The sequence below is a fragment of the Amphibalanus amphitrite genome, unplaced genomic scaffold (genome assembly GCF_019059575.1).
Source record: "Amphibalanus amphitrite isolate SeventyFive unplaced genomic scaffold, NRLGWU_Aamphi_draft 000198F_arrow, whole genome shotgun sequence".
Taxonomy (NCBI): Eukaryota; Metazoa; Arthropoda; class Thecostraca; order Balanomorpha; family Balanidae; genus Amphibalanus; species Amphibalanus amphitrite.
The window spans coordinates 21,499-46,232 of NW_024881693.1; the positions used below are offsets into that span (position 1 = coordinate 21,499).

Here is a 24,734-nt window from a genome sequence, read left to right on the forward strand (position 1 = left end):
CACTTCGGTTTGGTTTCATGCGCTGGTCTCTGCTTCAATTGATTTATTCTTGTGGTATTGTCTTCTTATTTTCTTCCGCCTTCCATTTCTTCTGGACTCTTGCTATTTTACTGCATAGCACCAGTAACGCAAGAATAGCTCCCATAAAACTTAACGTATCGATCATGAAACGCACGCAGTACACCAGCTTCCCTCAGGCACCTGACCACATTCCCCGCATCCAGGTCACGACGAGGACTCTCCCAGCTACCGGAAGCCGGACTGGGTGGTGCAGATGGAAGAGACGAAGGCGGCAATCCGAGGTAACGACTCCGGCCGCGCCGCCGACCCCGCGTGCGGTGAATCACTAACCCAGCATGGTGTGCCGCCTCCGATGGATGCCTCCACGGTCAGCATCGCAGAAATGTCCATGGGCGACGACAGTGTGTTTGCCTCTGACATGGAAGCCGCCAGCGAGGTGCAGCGGAAGCGCAGCCTCCTGCTGGAGCTTCGCGCGGCCAACAGCGAGACTGCGGACGATGATAGCCTGATGAACGACTACCTCAGCCGCCATCGCGGCTCCATCTCCGCGGCCATCGAGATGCTGAGTCTGTTCACGGATGATGACATCCCGGCATGGCATGGTGCCGATGCCGAGGGAGACTGCAGCTCCCGCGTTGATGATAGTCTGTCACTTCACGGGGCAGACTACACTGACATCATACCTGCCATGCTGCGAGGTATGGGTGGTTGGCAGGATGGCGATGTAGGTCATCGAGGTCCGCGTGACGCCGGAGACGGAGCGGAGGATCCCATCAGCACCTCATGTCGTCAGCCAGCCACAAGCGCTGTGTTCAAGAGCATGAGTGACCCTTGTGTGCCAGCTAGCCGGGTCTCAATTACTGAGGTCGCTCATGATACGCAAGCACCGACAGTCACATCGCCAACTCCGACTGATGATGCATCACGCACCTCCGAAGTCCACACCAAGATGGAGGACGTAACCGAAGTGACACAAATCGACTCTGGAGAAAGCATCGATGAGTTTCTCAGGCTGGAATCTACACTTGCCAGAGAGGCCTCAGAGGCTAACAGTGGAGCTTTTGACAAAAGTCTTGGCTTGGAGAGCAGTGGCAACGAGCATGAGGCAGCACAAGAGCGCGAGCGCAATGTAAGCATCTGCTCCGTGATGTCTGAAGATGACCCTGCCTTGTTCCTGCGTGCCCTGTTAACCAAGGGTCGCCAGGACAGCGTAGCCTCTGCCTCGTCCGACGGGGTTCGGGTGATGGAGGTCACCTCACCACACTCTGTCCTGCATGAGCACAGCTACGACGTCGAGGAGCCCGAGACTACCGACGCAGAGGATTCTCAAGATGATGACGATGATGAACAGACGCTGGCCGGAAGTGAAGGAGAAGAAGATCTCCTGGATGAGGCTGAAGAAGACGACGAGGAACCAGCTCCAGAGGAGGAAGGGTTTCCGTCCATCCTGTCTCCAATCAGTGAGCGCAGTGAGCCAGGGAGTTCAGAGTCGCGAACGCCCAGTCCTGATGAGGTCAATCCCGTGGGCGAGAAACTACCGCGCGGCTACAGCGCGTCTCACTCTCTGCATGGCACCATGCGCTCACTGCTGGACAAGCTGAAGATGCCGCGCTGGTCGGCTGTGGAGCGACTAGCGGCCCTACCACCACCCTCCGCGCATCAAAGAGCTCTGGCTGCCACCCTGGCCGTATCAGAGTACAGTCCGCGGCCGTCGCTAGCAAGCTCCGGAGATGAGAGTGATGACACGCTCGGAGAAAGAGTTGTAGAAGGCTCTGAAGGAAGCGGAAGTCTACGAGCAGCCCGTTCGGGTAGTTTGGATGAGCTGTCGTCCTCGAGGAGCTCAATCGAGCGATCTCGAAAGATTTCCCGAGATCTAGAGACGCATGAGCTTGAAGAGTCAAAGCGTGCAGGTGCTGAAAGGAGGGCTTTCCCTTTACGACGTAGCTGCAGCACCGAGGAGCTCGATGAACTTAATGAATTTCTGCAGCTTGAGAGGCAGATCATGTCAGAGACAGAGACAGAATGTGAAATGAGGTGATGCGTTTTTGGAAATTAACAACATCGAAGTCAAACAACCTGCCAACTGTCTCGCTACAAACTTTGTGTTGTGACATGCAAGAGCGTAACGATGTAATGTTTGATACTAACTGCAGTGAGAGTCCGGGAATTGTAGCTAGAAGTGTGCTGTGTTTTCATTTATTTATTGAGCTAACTACGCGTGAAGATTATTTTGCAGCCGCATGCCCCAATGCATGCGTATTTTGCAGCTAGCCGATGCTTATCAAGGGGACCAAACAAGACAACGGCCCTGTTTGACCAGTAGTGGTAAGTCATGGACTCAACAACGATGATACAAAGTTGATCAGCATTCTTCTACAGGCTAATATGGTAGAGTTCGAGGAAAAAGTTGAGTCGTTAATAATAATATTACGTTTTAAATAATACCAGTCGTAAGGAACTGATGTTTTAACCTCTTGTTCCAAACAGCATTAGTGAAGTAACTGAAAATAGTTTGCGAACATACTTACGAACACACACTTACTTTTAACGACAAAATACTATCAGACGATATGAAGTGCAGGCGCTGAGAGTAAAAAAAAAGAATACGCGGTCTGATAAACTGTCTCCCTGTTTTAGCCCGCCAGCAGCCGCCCAAGTTCACCACGGAGCTCACCGACCAGAAGGCGAAGGAGAACTCGAGCGAAGTGGAGTTCAAGTGTGCCGTCTCGGGTGTACCGAGACCAGGTCAGACAGCAACGCTGCTTCGTTGGCGCCAGCGAACCCCACTCCCTCCCGAACACAATCGTAGCTGTCTAGCTTAATTCCCCATAGAAAATTAGAATATTATTTATGTAGACACATACTCGTATCAAGCCATTTCAATAAACTACAATACGGTTCCACAATAAAGCATAAACTAGTAAAAAAAATGTACTGCTGCTATTTCACATGATGATCCTCATAATCAAAATGCTAATGAGACATGCAAGAGCAGCGAATGGGATGAGAAATTCACGTTTCCACTTGCCGATCTCGTTCACCACCAGTCCGTTCTCCCCACAGAGGTGACGCTGTTCCACAACGACCTACGACTGTCGCTCTCTCGCTTCGTGCGTATCCTGTACGTGGACGACCGCGTCAGTCTGGTGCTGTGCGATGTCACTCCAGACATGGCCGGCCAGTACACGGTGCGCGCCGTCAACCCGGCCGGAGAGGCCACCTCCACCGCCACGCTGGAGGTGCAGGGTGAGTCGACGCCCGTGCTCGACACGCACGGTCCCCCTCGGCACGGATGGCACTCGGTTGTCTGACGATTTGATGGAATGGTTGGGGTTGGATGAAATACCGAGCAAACACGGACAGGCATAGCGTGGGTATTGTGATGTGTAGTATTTGTTAAGCGATATCACAGAGATATGGCTTGTAAGTGTTTGACGGATGTTATGATTGTGAAACATTGTGCAACACAGTGATCAAGGTCGTAACTATGCGACCGAAAGCTTTGTGTATTTTAAAGTAATTTAAAAATAAATATCATTTTGTTATTTTGAGTTTCTTGAGTTGTCGTTATTCAGCGTACATCTTAATGTCATTTGAGTTGTGTATAACAACCATTAAACACACGATGAAGTGTAGCAGCTGTTGTTTTGTGACTGTAACGGCGACTCGGTCCGTCGACAGAATTGTCTGAAGAGGAGCGCGAGGAACTGATCAAGGAGCGTCAGGAGGCCGTCGAAAAACGGAAAAAGCGCGAACAGGAGCGCATCCGACGCATGGAAGAGAAGAAAACGAATCCAGGAGGAGACGGCGAGGAAGATCCGGGAGAAGAAGTGAGTTCAGGCCTCTGCCACGTAATTATCCAATATCTACATCCCAGTGAAGTTCTAATACCATTGTTCTATGGTATATGCGCTGATATTTTAAACCAAATACTCTAATGTCGCAGCGTCTTTCCTTTACAAAAGGGGTTTTAAAGGTGTTGGCAAGTGGTACGTTATCAACATTCTCCCCAAGTCGTCACCATGGACTTACACCTGTCTCCCCAATATGTGTATCTTATAAACGTGTAATGTGCATTTACATGCGCTTAACCCATGTATCTCCTTTCCAGGGAGCTTCTGAAGCCTATAAAAATAAAGGTATAGTCACTGCGTGATAAACATCTTAACGCTTTAACAGTTCATTCTGATGAATAAACGCCTAACAACATACGCTTAAACGTTTCTTTTAACGCGGCCACGCATTGCATTGCCAGCTTGGTTTCAACAGAAATGCTTACTTCGCTTTGCTTCGCTTCTAATGCTTTTGCCGTTTACATATGCTTATTTCGTGCCTGATAAATCTACTCTGGTACGCTTTTACATTTGTGTGCTTCTTGCTAGCATACAAGAAGTCAACGCTTTATTCAATCGCTTTCCCAATAGCATTGCTTATTTGTGCATGAGCCAGCCCAATGCGAGCCCTATCCGCGATATGGCTGTTCATGAGCGTAACAAACTAACACACTGCCTCTTCACAGTCGGAGGCAGGTCAAAGGCCGAGCGGCGCAGGTGGAAGTCAGACGAATGAGGATCTTCCAAGTTGGACCAGTGTGCGACTGAAGCCCACCCAGCCCGACTCTCAGTCAGCGCCAGAAGACAGCGCAGATGTACAGCTAAGGCCGGTCTCGCCACAAGAGTCGCACCCACCAGTCGATGGTGATGACATTATTCTTAGGCCCGTTCCAGAGAAGGAGACAGAACTCCCTCACAAGGACCAGGTTAAGTTGAAGCAAGTACATTTCAAGGGACTAGATATGTTGGAAGAAGGAGAAGACATTGACTTGAGATCAGTCCCGGCTAAGGAAATTGAGGTGCCTCATAAAGACCAAGTGCAGTTGAAACAAGTTCACTCCAAAGAGCTGACAACACTTGAAGAAGGAGAAGATATACAACTGAAGTCAGCATCGGAAACACAGCCCCAGATTCCACATAAGGGACAAGTGACGCTGAAACCAGTACCTCCAAAGGAGCCAAAGCGATTGGAAGACGCCGAGAGCATCCGTCTTAAGCCCGTTCCTCTAAAACACGTGGACCCCCAAGATGGACCGGAAAACATTGAGCTTAAGACAGTTATGCAAAGAGAAATTGAAGTGCCACACAAAGAACAGATCAAGCTGAAACCAATCCCACCAAAGCCTGCAAAACCATTGAAGAAAAGGAGAGTGTCAAGTTAAAGCCGGTTCCCCTGAAGCAGTCAAAGGTAACGGACAAAGAGGCCCACAAATTGAAACCGATAGCTCAACAACAACAACCATCAGTACCACATAAGCAACAGACATCGCTGAAACCAATCCCACCCAAGGAACCAAAAGCAAAGCCAGAGAGAGAAAGTGTTAAGCTCAAACCAGTACCTAAGAAGGCTGCAGCTCAGAAAGGTGAATCTGAACTCAACGCAAAAACTCAAGCATCACCTGAGCAAAGAAGGCTCCAAGATCTAGAGCTGGAGATAAGCGAGGAAGACGGGATCCCGAAAACCGAGCCAAAACAGCAAATGGATGACAGTGAAAAACGGTTGGAAGATGTGGCGGACCAAGAGGTTGGTATGGAACAAACAGGTGATGTATCTCTGAACCTCACACCAAACAAGGAGCCAGACGACGTCCAGGTGGATCAAGATGATGTGTTAAAGCCGATTCCACCCAAACCTACAGAGGATGAAACAGACAGGGAGGAGGCCGCACCTAAATCTGTACCACCAAAGGAGGTTGAAATTCCTCAGGAAGAGCAGGTTTCTCTCAAACACGTCCCAGGCAAATTACCAAAGGAGACACTGGATAAGGAAGAAGTACAGCTGAAACCTATTCCACCAAAGCCTGAGAAAGAAAAGGAAGCTATAGAAGAAGTGAAACTAAAGCCTGTACCACCAAAGGAAGTCGAGCTTCCTCACAAGGAGCAGGTGTCTCTCAAGCCGGTTCCTGGCAAAGTACCACAAGAGGCTGAAGAAAAGGAAGAAGTACACTTGAAACCAATTCCACCGAAGCATGAAAAAGAAAAGGAAACTAAAGAGGAAGTAAATTTAAAACCTGTACCACCAAAGGAAGTCAAGATCCCTCACAAGGAGCAGGTGTCTCTCAAGCCGGTTCCTGGCAAAGTACCACAAGAAGCTGAAGAAAAGGAAAAAGTCCACTTGAAACCAATTCCACCACCGAAGCTCGAGAAAGAAAAGGAAACTAAAGAGGAAGTAAAACTAAAACCTGTACCACCAAAGGAAGTCGAGCTTCCCCACAAGGAGCAGGTGTCTCTCAAGCCGGTTCCTGGCAAAGTACCACAAGAGGCTGAAGAAAAGGAAGAAGTACACTTAAACCAACTCCACCGAAGCCTGAAAAAGAAAAGGAAACTAAAGAGACAGTAAAACTAAAACCTGTACCAACAAAGGAAGTCGAGATCCCTCACAAGGAGCAGGTGTCTCTCAAGCCGGTTCCTGTCAAAGTACCACAAGAGGCTGAAGAAAAGGAAGAAGTACAACTGAAACCAATTCCACCGAAGCCTGAAAAAGAAAAGGAAACTAAAGAGGAAGTGAAACTAAAGCCTGTACCACCAAAGGAAGTAGAGATCCCTCACAAGGAGCAGGTGTCTCTCAAACCTGTCCCAGGCAAAGTACCAAAGGAGCCTCAACAAAAGGAAGAAGTACACCTGAAACCAATTCCGCCGAAGCCTGAGAAAGAAAAGGAAACTAAAGAGGAAGTAAAACTAAAACCTTTACCACAAAAGGAAGTCGAGATCCCTCACAAGGAGCAGGTGTCTCTCAAACCTGTGCCAGGCAAAGTACCAAAGGAGACTGAAGAAAAGGAACAAGTACAACTGAAACCAATTCCAGCAAAACCCGAGAAAGAAAAGGGAACTAATGAGGAAGTAAAACTAAAAGCTGTACCACCAAAGGAAGTCGAGATCCCTCACAAGGAGCAGGTGTCTCTCAAACCTGTCCCAGGCAAAGTACCAAAGGAGGCTGAAGAAAAGGAAGAAGTACAACTGAAACCCATTCCGCCAAAACCTGAGAAAGAAAAGGAAACTAGACAGGAAGCAAAACTAAAGCCTGTACCACCAAAGGAAGTCGAGATCCCTCACAAGGAGCAGGTTTCTCTCAAACCTGTCCCAGGCAAAGTACCAAAGGAGACTGAGGACAGGGAAGAAGTACACCTGAAACCAGCTCCACCGAAACCTAAGAAAGAAAAGGAAACTAAAGAGGAGATAAAACTGAAGCCCGTCCCAACAAAAAAGCCCAAGGAGTCGGAAGAGAAGAAACAAGTTCAAATGAATGCAGTTCAAGAGACAAGTACTCCCTCAACGGGAGATCAATCAAGCGAACCCCCAAATAAAAAAGGGACCAAGAAGAAAACAAAGCCAAAGGAAGCTCAAGAAACACAAGAGGTTATCGTCGAGGAACTCATTGAATCCATAAAGGGGAAGAAGCCCATATGGAGGTATCCGTCAGCAATAGCATTCATATTTTTCCCTAGTTTTAATTTTGCATGCGTCAATAGTGATGAGATACTAAACAAATGAAGGTAAGCTTACAGCAGCGTTGTAGATATACTTAAAACATTTAATTCGGTCGTTCTCATTGTTGTCCTTTTTTATTTTATTTTTCTTTTTGGTAGCTCCTTTTAAGGTGACTTCGCTTCATTGGCTCATGTTTTGTGACATCTATCAGTTTCACCGTGCCGAATCGTTATGTATTTAGAACTACGGTGTTCCACTTTCATGCATCTCCATCAAGCTAACCATAACTACACCATGTAGACCAATGTAGCTTCTTCTCTGCACGTTGTAGAGAAGCACATGAACTTCCCTCACAATATTGTAAAGCTGTCTTCGGGGAAAAACAGATTGAACAATAATGACAGTAGTACAGTGAAAATAGCTATTAATCTTAGTCTTAACTAGCAAGAAATCCTCTTGAATTCAGAAGTCAAAGTACAATACTTAGTTACATTGATGTGCAATGTGCATTGAACAATTAATTACCTAATATAATTACCCAAGTTACCTAACCTAAGCACCAACTTATTGGTCGCATGGTGATTCAAAATGTCGTATATGACCTGCTTATGAAGATGTTTCGATGAAATCTTAAGATGCTTCTATTATTCGCATATGAATGGGATAGCATCCCCATCTTCCAAGCAATTATGAATGGCATCACTGTCTTCCAGAAGCATTTAGCTTATATCACTGTTATCGAGCTCCATCAATATCTCCACGACACATCTACATATCATCGACTCGTCTCCCCGACCCGTGCCTGACCGAAACCACTATCTTCCCGACCCGTGTGTGACCGAAACCACTATCTTCCCAACAACAGAAGGTGCAGCCGATCATTGAGGAGCAGACCGCCCTGGAGACAGAGGAGACTCTGAGTGAGTCACAAACGGAGCCCCTACCGGAGGAGCGGCCCTCGCAACAGGTCAGTCGGACGCCACCAGTCCCCCGCTAACCCCACCCCACAGAACTACGGCCGTGTGTAAATATCATGCGACTGACTGTACAGGGAGATAGGAACATCGGAGTAAAATGAGTCTTTGACTGTGTGCTTGTAACGACGTAATGACTATAACCACTGAATATATGAAATAAAATGAGATGTCAGCAGCGTGTTTTTCTGCAATAAACTGCAATGACAGTGTGTCTAGATCTAACAAGTCAATCGAACATTTTTGTTCGTTTTTATTTTTGTTTTTGTAACAGTGGTATGGCCGCGGAAGTGGCCGACATTTTCGCGCGGTTATCACAAGACTTGAATAACCTTTTGAGTGCGTTTAAGTTGAGTTGGTTGCCTAAGTTGTGACTTGGTTCACCAGCGACTCATCTTTTGTGTCGCGTAGAGCGTCGGGTTTTCTTTCTTTGGGCAGAGTAACTCCTTCCCTCTGCTCTTCTGAACAATCTGTTTTTAAATGATACTTTTGTGTAAACATGTGGTGAGTTATTGGTAAGTTTTTAATTTTTATCATTTTTGCATGACGAAAATCAACCGCATGTGCGTGAGGCTGTGACCAAGTATGTGCTATTCGCAAATCCTCTGCGGTCACATGCTTTTTCTACCCCGCTGATACCTACACATCCACAATTTATTGTTGTGCTTCATCAGACATACAATACATCAATGTCCAGGTTGTGTGTTCCAAGCGACTGAGCAATGAACGTAGATGCATTTGCAATTCACAAGCTAGTAAACAGTCACCTGACTGTTCAGCTATGGATGCCGTGATACAAGTCATGTTCTGTGTTTGATCACCTTGTGTCGGCAAGCTCGCACCGTGCGCCTAGCCCTGATGCCGCGTTTGTGTGCCTTGATGTCTGTCATGCATTCCACTTGCTTGATCACTGCACCAATGCATGTGTTCTGGAGAAAACGCCCCCTGCCTTCCCTGTTCCTGCCAAATATCCCATCAGAGCCCAGCCCAAATTCGACTCCCGGTGATGGGCGGCCGTCCACCGTATTCCTCAAGCTCCGTACCTGTGTGCCGGGCACCGGTCGACGTCGCGGGCTTGGTAGACCCCGCCGCAGCGCCGCGGTGCTGACGGGCGTCATTTTACAGCCGCCAGTAGATGTAGAGGCGGTCCGCGACCGGCCTGAGGAGACGGCTCCGGCACACCGGCCACCCGGGACGACGTCCCCGCCGGCTGAGACCGCAGAGCGAGAGGTCAGCCACGGCCATCGAGATGGCCGGCTAACAACCTAAATAAACGGCTCAGCACGCTCCACAGGACACCGACGAGGGATTAAAGCAGCCGCTCACACTTCATCTTGAACATGCTGCACTTAAATAAATTTACAAAACACCAATATATATTGAATGGTTTGACGCGATGTTTAAACCGTCGTGCCCTATTAAAAAGATGCTAAATATGTAAAATAAAATAGGTAACACGTTTGGCTCAGAGTAAAAGGTACCATTGCGCAAGAAAAAAAAATATCGGCAAAGTTAAGCAAGATCCTTGAAATCTGGCTTTGTTCTTGCTTGAACTTTGAAGCGTTCCAGGTTTCCCAATTGGATCATATTACTTACATGACACACATTGGATCTTAAGTCATCACTGTGGACGGTAATAAGTTAAGGATTCATCTTTCTTTTCCATAACTTATCACATCACTGACCTTAGCACACCATACATCATTCAAACGCAGACATACAAAAACACACGGTAAACTCCTACTAACCAAAACATTTGTATGTGCTTAGATCATAGTCTCTCATGCTCGCCCCTTTCAAATTGGTGGAGAAACAAAGCTACATTTTTTGAAAGCAGTCTCTAGGAGCCTTGGTACTTAATTTACTGCAAATCCAGCCGAATCAAGCTCAGGCTATCCTAAACGTTTATTTAAGTAGTATATATATTTTCCGTCCTATGTGGGACGTAAACAACTTAAACCTGCCAACATAGACAATCGCAATTTGACGCAATTCAATACTTCCAGGACAAAACACCCGAATGGCGCGCAGCCAAACCCCTGCATGAAGAAACCGAACAACCGAAGGACACAGTCTCTGAGACTTCAACGCCTATTGAACACCCAGCCACGGAGCAAAAACCAGACACATCAATTGTAGATAATGCCATTTCTAATATCCCAGGTGCAAAACATATTTCCGAGACAACAAAAACCGAAGAGCAGGAAGCTGATGATGAGGTGACAAAACTGGTTACTACGACCAAACGTATTCAGAGGGAGAAACCTGAAGACATCGAGGAGACTCAAGAGGAAGTGCTTCCTGAGGTGCCCATCGAAGCTGAACCTACCGTTACTGTCGTTGAGTCGGGAGACTTTGTTGAGGTAACAGAGGTCACAACCACAAAGGAAGTGCAGCCTGGGCCAGACAACAAGGAGGAGATTATTGTAAAAACAAAGACAAAGAAAACAAAGAGGCCCAAAGATAAACCAACCGAAGGTCCAAAGCCAGACACAAAAACAAAGACACCTTTGGATATGGAGATTGAGGACATTCCTGGTGTCAAGGAGGTCTCTGAATCAACGGTTACTGAAGTAACTGAAGAAGACGACCAGCCAGTTGAGGTCGTCACAACGACAAAGAAAATCAAACGAACAAAACCAAAACGGCCGGAGGACGAGATTGACCAGGTACTGCCTTCGATTCCGCATGTTCCCGAGACCACCGTAACTACAGAGGAAGGCGATGATCATGTTACCGTCGTAGAGACTACAACTGTCAAGGATATCACCCCGAAACCCGACAACGAAGAAGAAATAACAGTCGTCACAACCACCAAGAAAACACGCAAACCAGTTGAAGGGGATACCACACCAAAGAAGAAACCAAAGAAAGACAAACCCAAACGACGAAGGCTTGAGGAAGCTCCAATCGACAAAGCTATAGCCGAATTGCCGGGGGTGACAAATATTTCCGAGACAACAAAAACCGAGGTAAAAGAAGCTGATGATGAGGTGACAGAACTAGTTACTACAACAAAACGTATCAAGAGGGAGAAACCTGACGACATCGATGAGACTCAAGAGGAAGTGCTTCCTGAGGTGCCCATCGAAGCTGAACCTACCGTTACTGCCGTTGAGTCGGACGACTTTGTTGAGGTAACAGAAGTGACAACCACAAAGGAAGTGCAGCCTGGGCCAGACAACAAGGAGGAGATTATTGTAAAAACAAAGACAAAGAAAACAAAGAGGCCCAAAGATAGACCCACCGAAGGTCCAAAGCAAGACACAAAAACAAAGACACCTTTGGATATGGAGATTGAGGACATTCCTGGTGTCAAGGAGGTTTCTGAGTCAACAGTTACTGAAGTAACTAAAGAAGACGACCTGCCAGTTGAGGTCGTCACAACGACAAAGAAAATCAAACGAACAAGACCAAAACGGCCGGAGGACAAGATTGACCAGGTACTGCCTTCGATTCCGCATGTTCCCGAGACCACCGTAACTACAGAGGAAGGCGATGATCATGTTACTGTCGTAGAGACTACAACTGTCAAGGACATCACCCCGAAACCCGACAACGAAGAAGAGATAACAGTCGTCACAACCACCAAGAAAATACACAAACCTATTGAAAAGGATACCACACCAAAGAAGAAGCCAAAGAAAGACAAACCCAAACGGCGAAGGCCCGAGGAAATTCCTATCGACAAAGCTATATCCGAATTGCCGGGAGTAACAGATATTTCCGAGACGACAAAAACCGAGGTAGAAGAAGCTGATGATGAGGTGATAGAGCTAGTAACTACAACAAAACGTATCCAGAGGGAGAAACCTGAAGACATCGAGGGGACTCCAGAAGAAGTGCTTCCTGAGGTGCCCATCGAAGCTGAACCTACCGTTACTGTTGTTGAGTCGGGCGACTTTGTTGAGGTAACAGAGGTCACAACCACAAAGGAAGTGCAGCCTGGGCCAGACAACAAGGAGGAGATTATTGTAAAAACAAAGACAAAGAAAACAAAGAGACCCAAAGATAAACCAACCGAAGGTCCAAAGCAAGACACAAAAACAAAGACACCTTTGGATATGGAGATTGAGGACATTCCTGGTGTCAAGGAGGTCTCTGAATCAACGGTTACTGAAGTAACTGAAGAAGACGACCAGCCAGTTGAGGTCGTCACAACAACAAAGAAAATTAGACGAACAAGACAAAAACGGCCGGAGGACGACATTGACCAGATACTGCCTTCGATTCCGCATGTTCCAGAGACCACCGTAACAACAGAGGAAGGCGACGATCATGTTACTGTCGTAGAGACTACAACTGTCAAGGACATCACCCCGAAACCCGACAACGAAGAAGAGATAACAGTCGTCACAACCACCAAGAAAACACGCAAACCCGTTGAAGGGGATACCACACCAAAGAAGAAACCAAAGAAAGACAAACCTAAACGGCGAAGGCCTGAGGAAACTCCAATCGACAAAGCTATATCCGAATTGCCGGGGGTGACAGATATTTCCGAGACAACAAAAACCGAGGTAGAGGAAGCTGATGATGAGGTGACAGAATTAGTTACTACGACAAAACATATCCAGAGGGAGAAACGTGACGACATCGAAGAGACTCCAGAGGAAGTGCTTCCTGAGGTGCCCATCGAAGCTGAACCTACCGTTACTGTCGTTGAGTCGGGAGATTTTGTTGAGGTAACAGAGGTCACAACCATAAAGGAAGTGCAGCCTGGGCCAGACAATAAGGAGGAGATTATTGTAAAAACAAAGACAAAGAAAACAAAGAGGCCCAAAGATAGACCCACCGAAGGTCCAAAGCAAGACACAAAAACAAAGACACCTTTGGATATGGAGATTGAGGACATTCCTGGTGTCAAGGAGGTTTCTGAGTCAACAGTTACTGAAGTAACTAAAGAAGACGACCTGCCAGTTGAGGTCGTCACAACGACAAAGAAAATCAAACGAACAAGACCAAAACGGCCGGAGGACGAGATTGACCAGGTACTGCCTTCGATTCCGCATGTTCCCGAGACCACCGTAACTACAGAGGAAGGCGATGATCATGTTACTGTCGTAGAGACTATAACTGTCAAGGACATCACCCCGAAACCCGACAACGAAGAAGAGATAACAGTCGTCACAACCACCAAGAAAACACGCAAACCCGTTGAAGGGGATGCCACACCAAAGAAGAAACCAAAGAGAGACAAACCCAAACGGCGAAGGCCCGAGGAAATTCCTATCGACAAAGCTATATCCGAATTGCCGGGAGTAACAGATATTTCCGAGACGACAAAAACCGAGGTAGAAGAAGCTGATGATGAGGTGATAGAGCTAGTAACTACAACAAAACGTATCCAGAGGGAGAAACCTGAAGACATCGAGGGGACTCCAGAAGAAGTGCTTCCTGAGGTGCCCATCGAAGCTGAACCTACCGTTACTGTTGTTGAGTCGGGCGACTTTGTTGAGGTAACAGAGGTCACAACCACAAAGGAAGTGCAGCCTGGGTCAGACAACAAGGAGGAGATTATTGTAAAAACAAAGACAAAGAAAACAAAGAGACCCAAAGATAAAACAACCGAAGGTCCAAAGCCAGACACAAAAACAAAGACAACTTTGGATATGGAGATTGAGGACATTCCTGGTGTCAAGGAGGTCTCTGAGTCAACGGTTACTGAAGTAACTGAAGAAGACGACCAGCCAGTTGAGGTCGTCACAACAACAAAGAAAATCAAACGAACAAGACCAAAACGGCCGGAGGACGACATTGACCAGATACTGCCTTCGATTCCGCATGTTCCCGAGACCACCGTAACAACAGAGGAAGGCGACGATCATGTTACTGTCGTAGAGACTACAACTGTCAAGGACATCACCCCGAAACCCGACAACGAAGAAGAGATAACAGTCGTCACAACCACCAAGAAAACACGCAAACCCGTTGAAGGGGATACCACACCAAAGAAGAAACCAAAGAAAGACAAACCTAAACGGCGAAGGCCTGAGGAAACTCCAATCGACAAAGCTATATCCGAATTGCCGGGGGTGACAGATATTTCCGAGACAACAAAAACCGAGGTAGAAGAAGCTGATGATGAGGTGATAGAGCTAGTAACTACAACAAAACGTATCCAGAGGGAGAAACCTGAAGACATCGAGGGGACTCCAGAAGAAGTGCTTCCTGAGGTGCCCATCGAAGCTGAACCTACCGTTACTGTTGTTGAGTCGGGCGACTTTGTTGAGGTAACAGAGGTCACAACCACAAAGGAAGTGCAGCCTGGGCCAGACAACAAGGAGGAGATTATTTTAAAAACAAAGACAAAGAAAACAAAGAGACCCAAAGATAAACCAACCGAAGGTCCAAAGCAAGACACAAAAACAAAGACACCTTTGGATATGGAGATTGAGGACATTCCTGGTGTCAAGGAGGTCTCTGAGTCAACGGTTACTGAAGTAACTGAAGAAGACGAAGAAGAAGTTGAGGTCGTCACAACAACAAAGAAAATTAGACGAACAAGACCAAAACGGCCGGAGGACGACATTGACCAGATACTGCCTTCGATTCCGCATGTTCCCGAGACCACCGTAACAACAGAGGAAGGCGACGATCATGTTACTGTCGTAGAGACTACAACTGTCAAGGACATCACCCCGAAACCCGACAACGAAGAAGAGATAACAGTCGTCACAACCACCAAGAAAACACGCAAACCCGTTGAAGGGGATACCACACCAAAGAAGAAACCAAAGAAAGACAAACCCAAACGGCGAAGGCCCGAGGAAACTCCAATCGACAAAGCTATATCCGAATTGCCGGGAGTGACAGGTATTTCCGAGACGACAAAAACCGAGGTAGAGGAAGCTGATGATGAGGTGACAGAATTAGTTACTACGACAAAACGTATCCAGAGGGAGAAACCTGACGACATCGAAGAGACTCCAGAGGAAGTGCTTCCTGAGGTGCCCATCGAAGCTGAACCTACCGTTACTGTCGTTGAGTCGGGAGACTTTGTTGAGGTAACAGAGGTCACAACCATAAAGGAAGTGCAGCCTGGGCCAGACAATAAGGAGGAGGTTATTGTAAAAACAAAGACAAGGAAAACAAAGAGGCCCAAAGATAAACCAACCGAAGGTCCAAAGCCAGACACAAAAACAAAGACACCTTTGGATATGGAGATTGATGACATTCCTGGTGTCAAGGAGGTCTCTGAATCAACGGTTACTGAAGTAACTGAAGAAGACGACCAGCCAGTTGAGGTCGTCACAACAACAAAGAAAATCAAACGAACAAAACCAAAACGGCCGGAAGCCGAGATTGACCAGGTACTGCCTTCGATTCCGCATGTTCCCGAAACCACAGTAACTACAGAGGAAGGCGATGATCATGTTACTGTCGTAGAGACTACAACTGTCAAGGACATTACCCCGAAACCCGACAACCAAGAAGAGATAACAGTCGTCACAACCACCAAGAAAATACACAAACCCGTTGAAGGGGATGCCACACCAAACAAGAAACCAAAGAAAGACAAACCCAAACGACGAAGGCCTGAGGAAGCTTCCATCGACAAAGCTATAGCCGAATTGCCGGGGGTGACAGATATTTCCGAGACAACAAAAACCGAGGTAGAAGAAGCTGATGATGAAGTGATAGAGCTAGTAACTACAACAAAACGTATCCAGAGGGAGAAACCTGAAGACATCGAGAGGACTCCAGAGGAAGTGCTTCCTGAGGTGCCCATCGAAGCTGAACCTACCGTTACTGTTGTTGAGTCGGGCGACTTTGTTGAGGTAACAGAGGTCACAACCACAAAGGAGGTGCAGACTGGGCCAGACAACAAGGAGGAGATTATTGTAAAAACAAAGACAAAGAAAACAAAGAGACCCAAAGATAAACCAACCGAAGGTCCAAAGCAAGACACAAGAAAGACACCTTTGGATATGGAGATTGAGGACATTCCTGGTGTCAAGGAGGTCTCTGAGTCAACGGTTACTGAAGTAACTGAAGAAGACGACCAGCCAGTTGAGGTCGTCACAACAACAAAGAAAATCAAACGAACAAGACCAAAACGGCCGGAGGACGACATTGACCAGATACTGCCTTCGATTCCGCATGTTCCCGAGACCACCGTAACAACAGAGGAAGGCGACGATCATGTTACTGTCGTAGAGACTACAACTGTCAAGGACATCACCCCGAAACCCGACAACGAAGAAGAGATAACAGTCGTCACAACCACCAAGAAAACACGCAAACCCGTTGAAGGGGATACCACACCAAAGAAGAAACCAAAGAAAGACAAACCTAAACGGCGAAGGCCTGAGGAAGCTTTCATCGACAAAGCTATAGCCGAATTGCCGGGAGTGACAGATATTTCCGAGACAACAAAAACCGAGGTAGAAGAAGCTGATCATGAGGTGATAGAGCTAGTAACTACAACAAAACGTATCCAGAGGGAGAAACCTGAAGACATCGAGGGGACTCCAGAGGAAGTGCTTCCTGAGGTGCCCATCGAAGCTGAACCTACCGTTACTGTTGTTGAGTCGGGCGACTTTGTTGAGGTAACAGAGGTCACAACCACAAAGGAAGTGCAGCCTGGGCCAGACAACAAGGAGGAGATTATTGTAAAAACAAAGACAAAGAAAACAAAGAGACCCAAAGATAAACCAACCGAAGGTCCAAAGCAAGACACAAGAAAGACACCTTTGGATATGGAGATTGAGGACATTCCTGGTGTCAAGGAGGTTTCTGAGTCAACAGTTACTGAAGTAACTAAAGAAGACGACCTGCCAGTTGAGGTCGTCACAACGACAAAGAAAATCAAACGAACAAGACCAAAACGGCCGGAGGACGAGACCGACCAGATATTACCTTCGATTCCGCATGTTCCCGAGACCACAGTATCTACAGAGGAAGGCGACGATCATGTTACTGTCGTAGAGACTACAACTGTCAAGGACATCACCCCGAAACCCGACAACGAAGAAGAAATAACAGTCGTCACAACCACCAAGAAAATACACAAACCCATTGAAGGGGATACCATACCAAAGAAGAAACCAAAGAAAGACAAACCCAAACGACGAAGGCCTGAGGAAGCTCCAATCGACAAAGCTATAGCCGAATTGCCGGGGTTGACAGGTATTTCCGAGACGACAAAAACCGAGGTAGAGGAAGCTGATGATGAGGTAACAGAATTAGTTACTACGACAAAACGTATCCAGAGGGAGAAACCTGACGACATCGAAGAGACTCCAGAGGAAGTGCTTCCTGAGGTGCCCATCGAAGCTGAACCTACCGTTACTGTTGTTGAGTCGGGAGACTTTGTTGAGGTAACAGAGGTCACAACCACAAAGGAAGTGCAGCCTGGGCCAGACAACAAGGAGGAGATTATTGTAAAAACAAAGACAAAGAAAACAAAGAGGCCCAAAGATAAGCCAACCGAAGGTCCAAAGCAAGACACAACAACAAAGACACCTTTGGATATGGAGATTGACAACATTCCTGGTGTCAAGGAGGTCTCTGAGTCAACGGTTACTGAAGTAACTGAAGAAGACGACCAGCCAGTTGAGGTCATCACAACGACAAAGAAAATCAAACGAACAAAACCAAAACGGCCGGAGGACGACATTGACCAGATACTGCCTTCGATTCCGCATGTTCCCGAGACCACAGTAACTACAGAGGAAGGCGATGATCATGCTACTGTCGTAGAGACTACAACTGTCAAGGACATCACCCCGAAACCCGACAACGAAGAAGAGATAACAGTCGTCACAACTACAAAGAAAACTCGAAAGCCTACCGAGAACTTGCCTGAAGAAGCACAAAGCCCAGTTCAAGAAACCACCGCTGATACAAGCATCCTCAAACAACGCAGAAGTGACGTGCCTGAGGTAACTTAAATGACGTTTTTCGAGCTTATTTTTACTGGCTTAAATATTAATTATTCTTATTTCAGCCAACAAAACTGTGTATTATGTTAATAACCGCCAGCGTTTACCATCCATTAATATGGAAATAATACCACTTTATTTTATCGCTTCGTTATTCATATTAAAGATCCTTCCTTAATGTATAACGCATTTCACAAAACTTTTAACAAAAACTGAAATTGAAGAAATAGGCAAGTAAGTTTAGCGTGAAACATTCTTCTTGGTGAATAAATTATATTTCATACCTTTTATAATGCAAAAGAACGTAAAAACACTAATTGGTTCAAGCATTTTCCAATAACGCTTTTTAATCGTGTCTTTGGCAACCTATTAATTTCGGAAAAAGTAGGCAACCAGTGAAACAGAGCTTTGTTTAAGGCAGCATCACACGTATTTATTTTCCTATGGTTCTCGAAACGGCAGGTACCTATGTATAATTTAATATTTAGTACGCAGCTTGGAGATCGAGTTTCGACGAAAGATCAATAAACTATTTAGAACGTAGGCCAGTTTTTCTAATCATTTTCATTGCCAGCCATATCCATTATCCATGAACACCCGTCGCCTCAGATTGAATTAATGTTTCTTCTCAATCCAAGCATGCTAGTATGTAAAATGCATGGATAACAATGCATCGAATCCGTCCCAGGATGTGCTTACCACTTGTCATCAATGGTTACGCTGTGCCGTCATCATGTTGTCGGGTTGTTCCATTGTCATGTTAGCATGGGAGTCATGTGTCTCGTCAGTGAACACCGTCCGTACATGTGTACAATAATTACGGAACAGATGATCTCAGCACGCCACACGCTACACGCAGGGTTCACTTCCCCGCCCGGACGCGGCGCGGCCCGACCGCCGGGGGTCGCCTTCCGTCGCCGACAGCGATGCGACAATGCCTTCTGACGCCGAGGTTTGTGCAGGCCCTCGCAGCAGCCTCGCCTGATCACTTCTTCTTCGCTCTGTCAATGGCTTTTTTCTTTTTCGCTCGCGGGGCTGTTCGCCCATCGCTTTACCACCGTGTTGCCGTACTGGAGCGAGACCTTTACTTGAAACGCTGATGTTCACGCAAGTTTGACTTCCCGCGTATCAATGCATAACGCCTTCGCTATGTGTGACAACGCATCTGTCAGATTTAGAGACCAGGTTGGTACTTATTTTCTTCGTTGCTCTTTATTCCTCTAATGGTGACTAGTTACTTGTTAATGAACTTGAACTTTGTGCCCGTTAAGCAGCTATGATTTCATTTAAGGTTGTTGATTCCCTAAATAAAACGTTGCATATTCTTCCCTATGGGGAAACAGGGCGCAAACTGTTTCCTTTTTTTCCCACGAACTGTTTTGATTTGTATAATAACATTTTAACCTTTTAAATGATGTTAATGAATAATGTTGTACAAAATGGCGAACAAAATAAACGAACTAACCATCAATCGACCCAAGATCATATTAGTACAAAATGAGATGTGTAAGTTGATAGTTGTTTGTTGTTGTTTTTTTTACTGTTACGTAATGATAATTTGTAAAAATATTACGCGATGGTTCAAATAGAAGAACATCATTAAATCTTCACTGAGCCGATGCGTAGTGACGCTTCATGGAGGTGAAAATCCTGCAAATTTCTATACCAAGATATATTCTTGAAAAAAACGTGGTACTTGAAATTAGTATAAACTTCAACCCGCGCACCAACGGGGGGGGGGGGCGGATATCCGCCCCCTCCCCCAGAGGTTTTCGTAAATAGCGGGAAACGTAGGGACTTTTTGCAACTTTGTCACCGTGTAAGAGCTACAGTAGATGACGGAGGCCTTTGAAAGTCGCAGGATATAATGCGGTCATTGGTAGCTACAAGTTGTTTATCTCGGAATTTTGATATCGATGACCAAAGGTCAGGTTGACCAAACCTTGACCTCCCCATTATAGTTTTTTCACTAAAATGCGTCGGAAAATGACTTCATATGCGATTGACCTTGACTACCTTCAGGCTTGTTTTGCTATTGGGCAGCTGTAGGGTCATGTGACGTCATCAAAGGTCACCAAAGTTTTTTTTTGCAAAAACTCCTTACAGAAGCAAGATGCAGTCGCGCGGATAGTCTCAATGTGTTAAGCTCGTCAAGGCGCACTTGATGATATGCATGATGACCTTGAGGTTACGTGACCTGAGGTCAAACTTTGACCTTGACCTTTCGAGGTCAACATATTAATGAATTGATGCGGATTGACGAGAGGATCACGATGGTGTCATTAGCTTGTTCTTAGCTTGGCTACTTCCAATGTTCTTCGAGAAAAACTTCAAAACTCTAGTCTGTTCCACATCAAGCTTGCGGTCGGAGTTTCTTCAACAGGTCGCTCCTCTGCTTAAGAATTTGCTTCCTTAAATGTAAGAGCTGTATATACAGAAATCACACACTGCTTTCAGCATGACAGTTCGGCCGCAAGCTTGAAACGGAACAGAGTATAGTTCCGCCATTTTGACTTTTTTCCCCTTTGACGTTATCTTTGACCTGAGTCTGACCTGAAAATGACTAGAAAAAACAACTGTAGATCTTGTCCGTGCGTACCCCATGCCGTTTACCGCTTGTCACTATCTTGCTTCGTTCTCGAGATATCAGGTGGCGGTCATCCACCCCTCCCCCCCCCCCTCCGCTGTCGGTGCGAAGTTCACGCGGATGGACGGCGGACCCCAGTCGGTGCGCGAGTTAAGGACAAAGTTATATTTATAAAGAAAAAGCATATGAATGGCAAAGCTTCATGAGAGCAGACGAATGTTTTGTGCGCTGCACACATTTTTTATGACACGGCCATACTCAGATACCATAAATACCATAAATGTCATGTATGAGCAGCAAAGCTGAGCTTCGTGGATACTAGATCCTCTACGAATCAGAAAACTTTGTCACATAAGAGTATGTAACTGTCGCGCATCGACGCATCGACGTAACACTTAAGTTCCATAGAACCTTTCGAATCTTAAGTTTTTTTTCTCGAAAACATATAAAAAAGTTGGCGACGCTTTGGCAACATTATCATTCATATCTTGTGAAAACGACTGATCAGAATCACTTGGTCAGATATGTGATCCCAGCTCAAAGCGTGGGTTTTATATTTTGGATTGAGTTTGGCTCCCCTGTCCGTCCAATTACTTCGTACTTAAGCTTTTTATATAAATTTAGTCCGAACCTTTTGAATGGAAGGATTCACAAGGACATAGCCCCCCCCCCCTCCTAAGCGAAGCTTATTGCGTTGACCCTCCCCTCTACCCTCCGATCGCGCAATTACAGTTCTATGGCAGAATTTGGAGAATTCTGCCATAGCACCCACGTTAACCCGCGCATGACTGGGGTGGGGGCTCGACAGAGCCCCCCTCCCGTTTTTCGGCAATATCTTATTTGACGGATCAACACAAAATTCGCGGTACCTTCAGCGGCATACATTTAACACTTTGTGTTACAATTTCGACTTCCTAGCTACCATAGTTTGGCCGGAAATGACTTCAGAGTGACGTCATGTCGGCCGATTTTGATGCAAAATATTGAATTACGGCTGACGCTCTCAAGAACTCAGTTTTAAAGCTAGATCCAATTTATTTGCAAGAGTGGACTACAAATACACTTAGCTACCAAACTGCTATCTCATTACCCCTCGCCCGCACATGGGGGGGGGGTTGCCACCCCCCCCCCCCCCCCAGGTAGTCTTTCGGCTCTGCACTCGACATTTTTAGAGCTAGAAGGCTGATTTTTCGTATAGCTGCTCCTCTATCCTTTCTTGATGTCTGCTGAAAATTTCAAGTTTCTGTGATTTTTGGTTTCGGAGATATGACCTTGTTTTTCACGTCATGTCATGACCCAAATGGCTAATTCTCAACATCTTGCGTTTGTTATGGGCCTTGTGAGCTTTTGACACCTTGATTTCGGCCTTGTTTGCCAGTCTTACCTCCCACCTATCATGGAACATGTTGTTCGACGATGTACAGGTGTCAAGGTCAGGGTCAAGGTCAACCTAGGTCATCTAAGATAATTGCGTTTTAGGCAAGCTGAATTTACTTTTTGTGAAGTTTTTTGACTGCATTTTTGGTAAAAGCTTCTCAGATCATGATTTCATGTAAAGTGGACACATAAACAATCGGTGCACACATCAGTATACACACAGACACACACAGACATACAAACACATATAATTGACCTTGACCTAACTTGACCTGAAATGACCTCAGCAGCAAAAATTTGGTCGGGTAGTGTGACAAAGAGCTTCTAGCTGGCTTGGCACCAGAAAACGGCATCGTCATCGGTATATGCTAAGCAGCGCACTTGATATCCAACGGTGACCCAAAACAGCAACATTTTTTAGTTTGACCTGACCTGGAAGGTCAATGACTGACCTGAGAAGGTAAAACTGGGTATCATTGGATTCGTCTCTTCCCAAAGAATCTTTTTGGTCTTTACCGCTAAGCTCTATCTCCAACAGGAACGAAATGGCGCGGGGGGTGGCAACCCCCCCCCCCCCCATGTGCGTTCTGGGATGGGAAAATGGCATGTGCGGGCGAGGGTTAAAAAAAAATGAAAAAATATGTATTTACAATTACAAAAATATATTTTTTGATTTCTACAAAAAGTTTCTCATTTTTGTCAAACACCGGAATATGTGTGATAAAACCACTGAACTCTAATATATACTGGAAGGAGCATTGGTGACTTGTTTTTGTCTATCGATTTCCGCCATGTTGTGTATACCAGAAATATAAATTGCATGTACGGTAGCAGAGGTGCAGTTTAGTGAGAGGTACACTACTCAAAAGTGCTGCTGCTTCATGCTTGCAGTTTGATTGCAGTGATCAACTTTTCAAGACTTTGGTATACACAACATGGCGGAAATCGTTAGACATTCTGGCCCATATACGGCCAAGGCGAGTGCCTCCCCCTGGATAAAACACACACTGATAAACTACTTTAGCAAGTTGTAGCCCAATATCTTCAAAAATAGACAAGCTATTTGCATTATTGTCAAAATTTTACAATTATATATTTTTCAAAACAATTTTTCAGTACATTTTTGACATCGTACAGCAATATTCATGGCACCATCGTATTTCTGAACTCAAACTGCATCTGATAAGCACCATTTTTTGTTAAAAAATTTCATTTTCAAATTTTGACCTTTGCTGACCTGAAAGTGACCTGACCTGTAAATTCAGCTAGAAATGACCTCAAATGACGCAGACGACATTTTTTTCGAAATATCCGTGTAAAATGGACCATGAGACATGCGTCACGTGACCGATACATGATATACAATTTTCGTGACCTAGGATGACGTGGCCTTGGCCTGAAAAAAAAAAAATTGAAGTAAAAGTTCGGTACCCTCAGGGTATCTAAAGCATATATTAAGGAGTGCGTAAACCAAAAATGAGCCTGATCAGTCTTGTCAACCGGCGGTCAGAGCCTAAATTGTGAACAAGCAAAAATGCTGATAATTTTTACTTTGACCTGACCTATGACATGACAGGTGACCTCGAGGTCAATGACAATAGGCTTCGCTCGACAGTTTTTCCAGGTCTATCAGACGCCGTTTGAATTTTGACGATCGGCCCAGTATTTTCGGAGATAGGACGCCGGGGGCTTTGGAGAGTCACTCGCGTTATGGAAAATACCCCAGCCATGCGCGGTTTAAACTTTAGCAGCATTTCCAAAGTTTAAGGTGCGCACATAGCCAGCGCGGCCGGTCCCCTCACTGACTTCACCTGGCTACGGCCTGCCACCAACCGCAACCATACCTGTCAGGAGGCCCATAAACGTTAATCGCCCGTCGCGCTTCAAACCCGGACTGTTATAACTAGGAACGCGTGCTCTCACCACGCGGAGTCCAACGCTCTACCGACTGAGCTACCGGGACCAGCTAAAAAGAAAATTTTCACATTAACTCGTGTAGGGCCTTCGCCGGGCAAAGTTTAAGTAAGCATTCCCTCCCCTGTATAACCTGACTACTGGGCCACGTAGAGGCACGCGGTAAGGGGCGTTTAAAAAAAATCATAAAGCCATCAAAAATATACTCCGGTCAAATTTCTGCTCAGTTGAAAAAGGTCAACGGCTCAGTTGAAAACAAGAGGTCAGCAAAGGACAAACTATGCCCCTATCAACCTTTTTTGACAAATCGGCGCAAAACTCGGGACGAAAAGAGCTGCAACGCCGCAAGAAAACGAAATAATGTATTTGACCCAAGGTCAAAGGTTTAGCCTCTATCAGGCATGACTAAGCTTTAAGCTGAGCTATGACATTTTACCTTCCTCAACCGTAAGACGATATTCCCACTCAAACATTGAGATTGATCCGTACCAAC

The 24,734-nt window shown here is 45.9% G+C and overlaps 2 protein-coding genes and 1 long non-coding RNA gene across 7 annotated transcripts in view; 2 read left to right on the forward strand and 1 right to left on the reverse strand.

Annotated features, from left to right (window-relative positions):
* The first annotated feature begins 308 nt into the window (after positions 1-308).
* On the forward strand, positions 309-3,720 carry LOC122384765. Its single transcript, XM_043372483.1, has 4 exons — positions 309-2,346; positions 2,659-2,766; positions 3,085-3,267; positions 3,703-3,720. The coding sequence occupies exon 1, from the start codon at positions 374-376 to the stop codon at positions 2,057-2,059; it is 1,686 nt and encodes a 561-aa protein (XP_043228418.1). The 5' UTR covers positions 309-373; the 3' UTR covers positions 2,060-2,346; positions 2,659-2,766; positions 3,085-3,267; positions 3,703-3,720.
* A 16-nt stretch (positions 3,721-3,736) lies between these two features.
* The window catches only part of LOC122384762 (titin-like), a 108,961-nt gene continuing 87,963 nt past the window's right edge, over positions 3,737-24,734 (forward strand). For all 5 annotated transcript variants that reach the window (XM_043372478.1, XM_043372480.1, XM_043372481.1 and 2 more), the window contains exons 1-6: positions 3,737-3,851; positions 4,133-4,160; positions 8,368-8,469; positions 9,602-9,706; positions 10,483-18,363; positions 19,223-19,315. In XM_043372478.1, the coding sequence (XP_043228413.1) occupies positions 10,993-18,363; positions 19,223-19,315 (7,464 nt within the window). In that variant the 5' untranslated portion in view covers positions 3,737-3,851; positions 4,133-4,160; positions 8,368-8,469; positions 9,602-9,706; positions 10,483-10,992. The remainder of the gene's footprint in view (positions 3,852-4,132; positions 4,161-8,367; positions 8,470-9,601; positions 9,707-10,482; positions 18,364-19,222; positions 19,316-24,734) is intronic.
* Positions 9,525-24,734, reverse strand: part of LOC122384767 — an 83,781-nt gene continuing 68,571 nt past the window's right edge. Inside the window, exon 4 of the long non-coding RNA XR_006257089.1 lies at positions 9,525-9,686. This is a non-coding gene — a long non-coding RNA (uncharacterized LOC122384767). The remainder of the gene's footprint in view (positions 9,687-24,734) is intronic.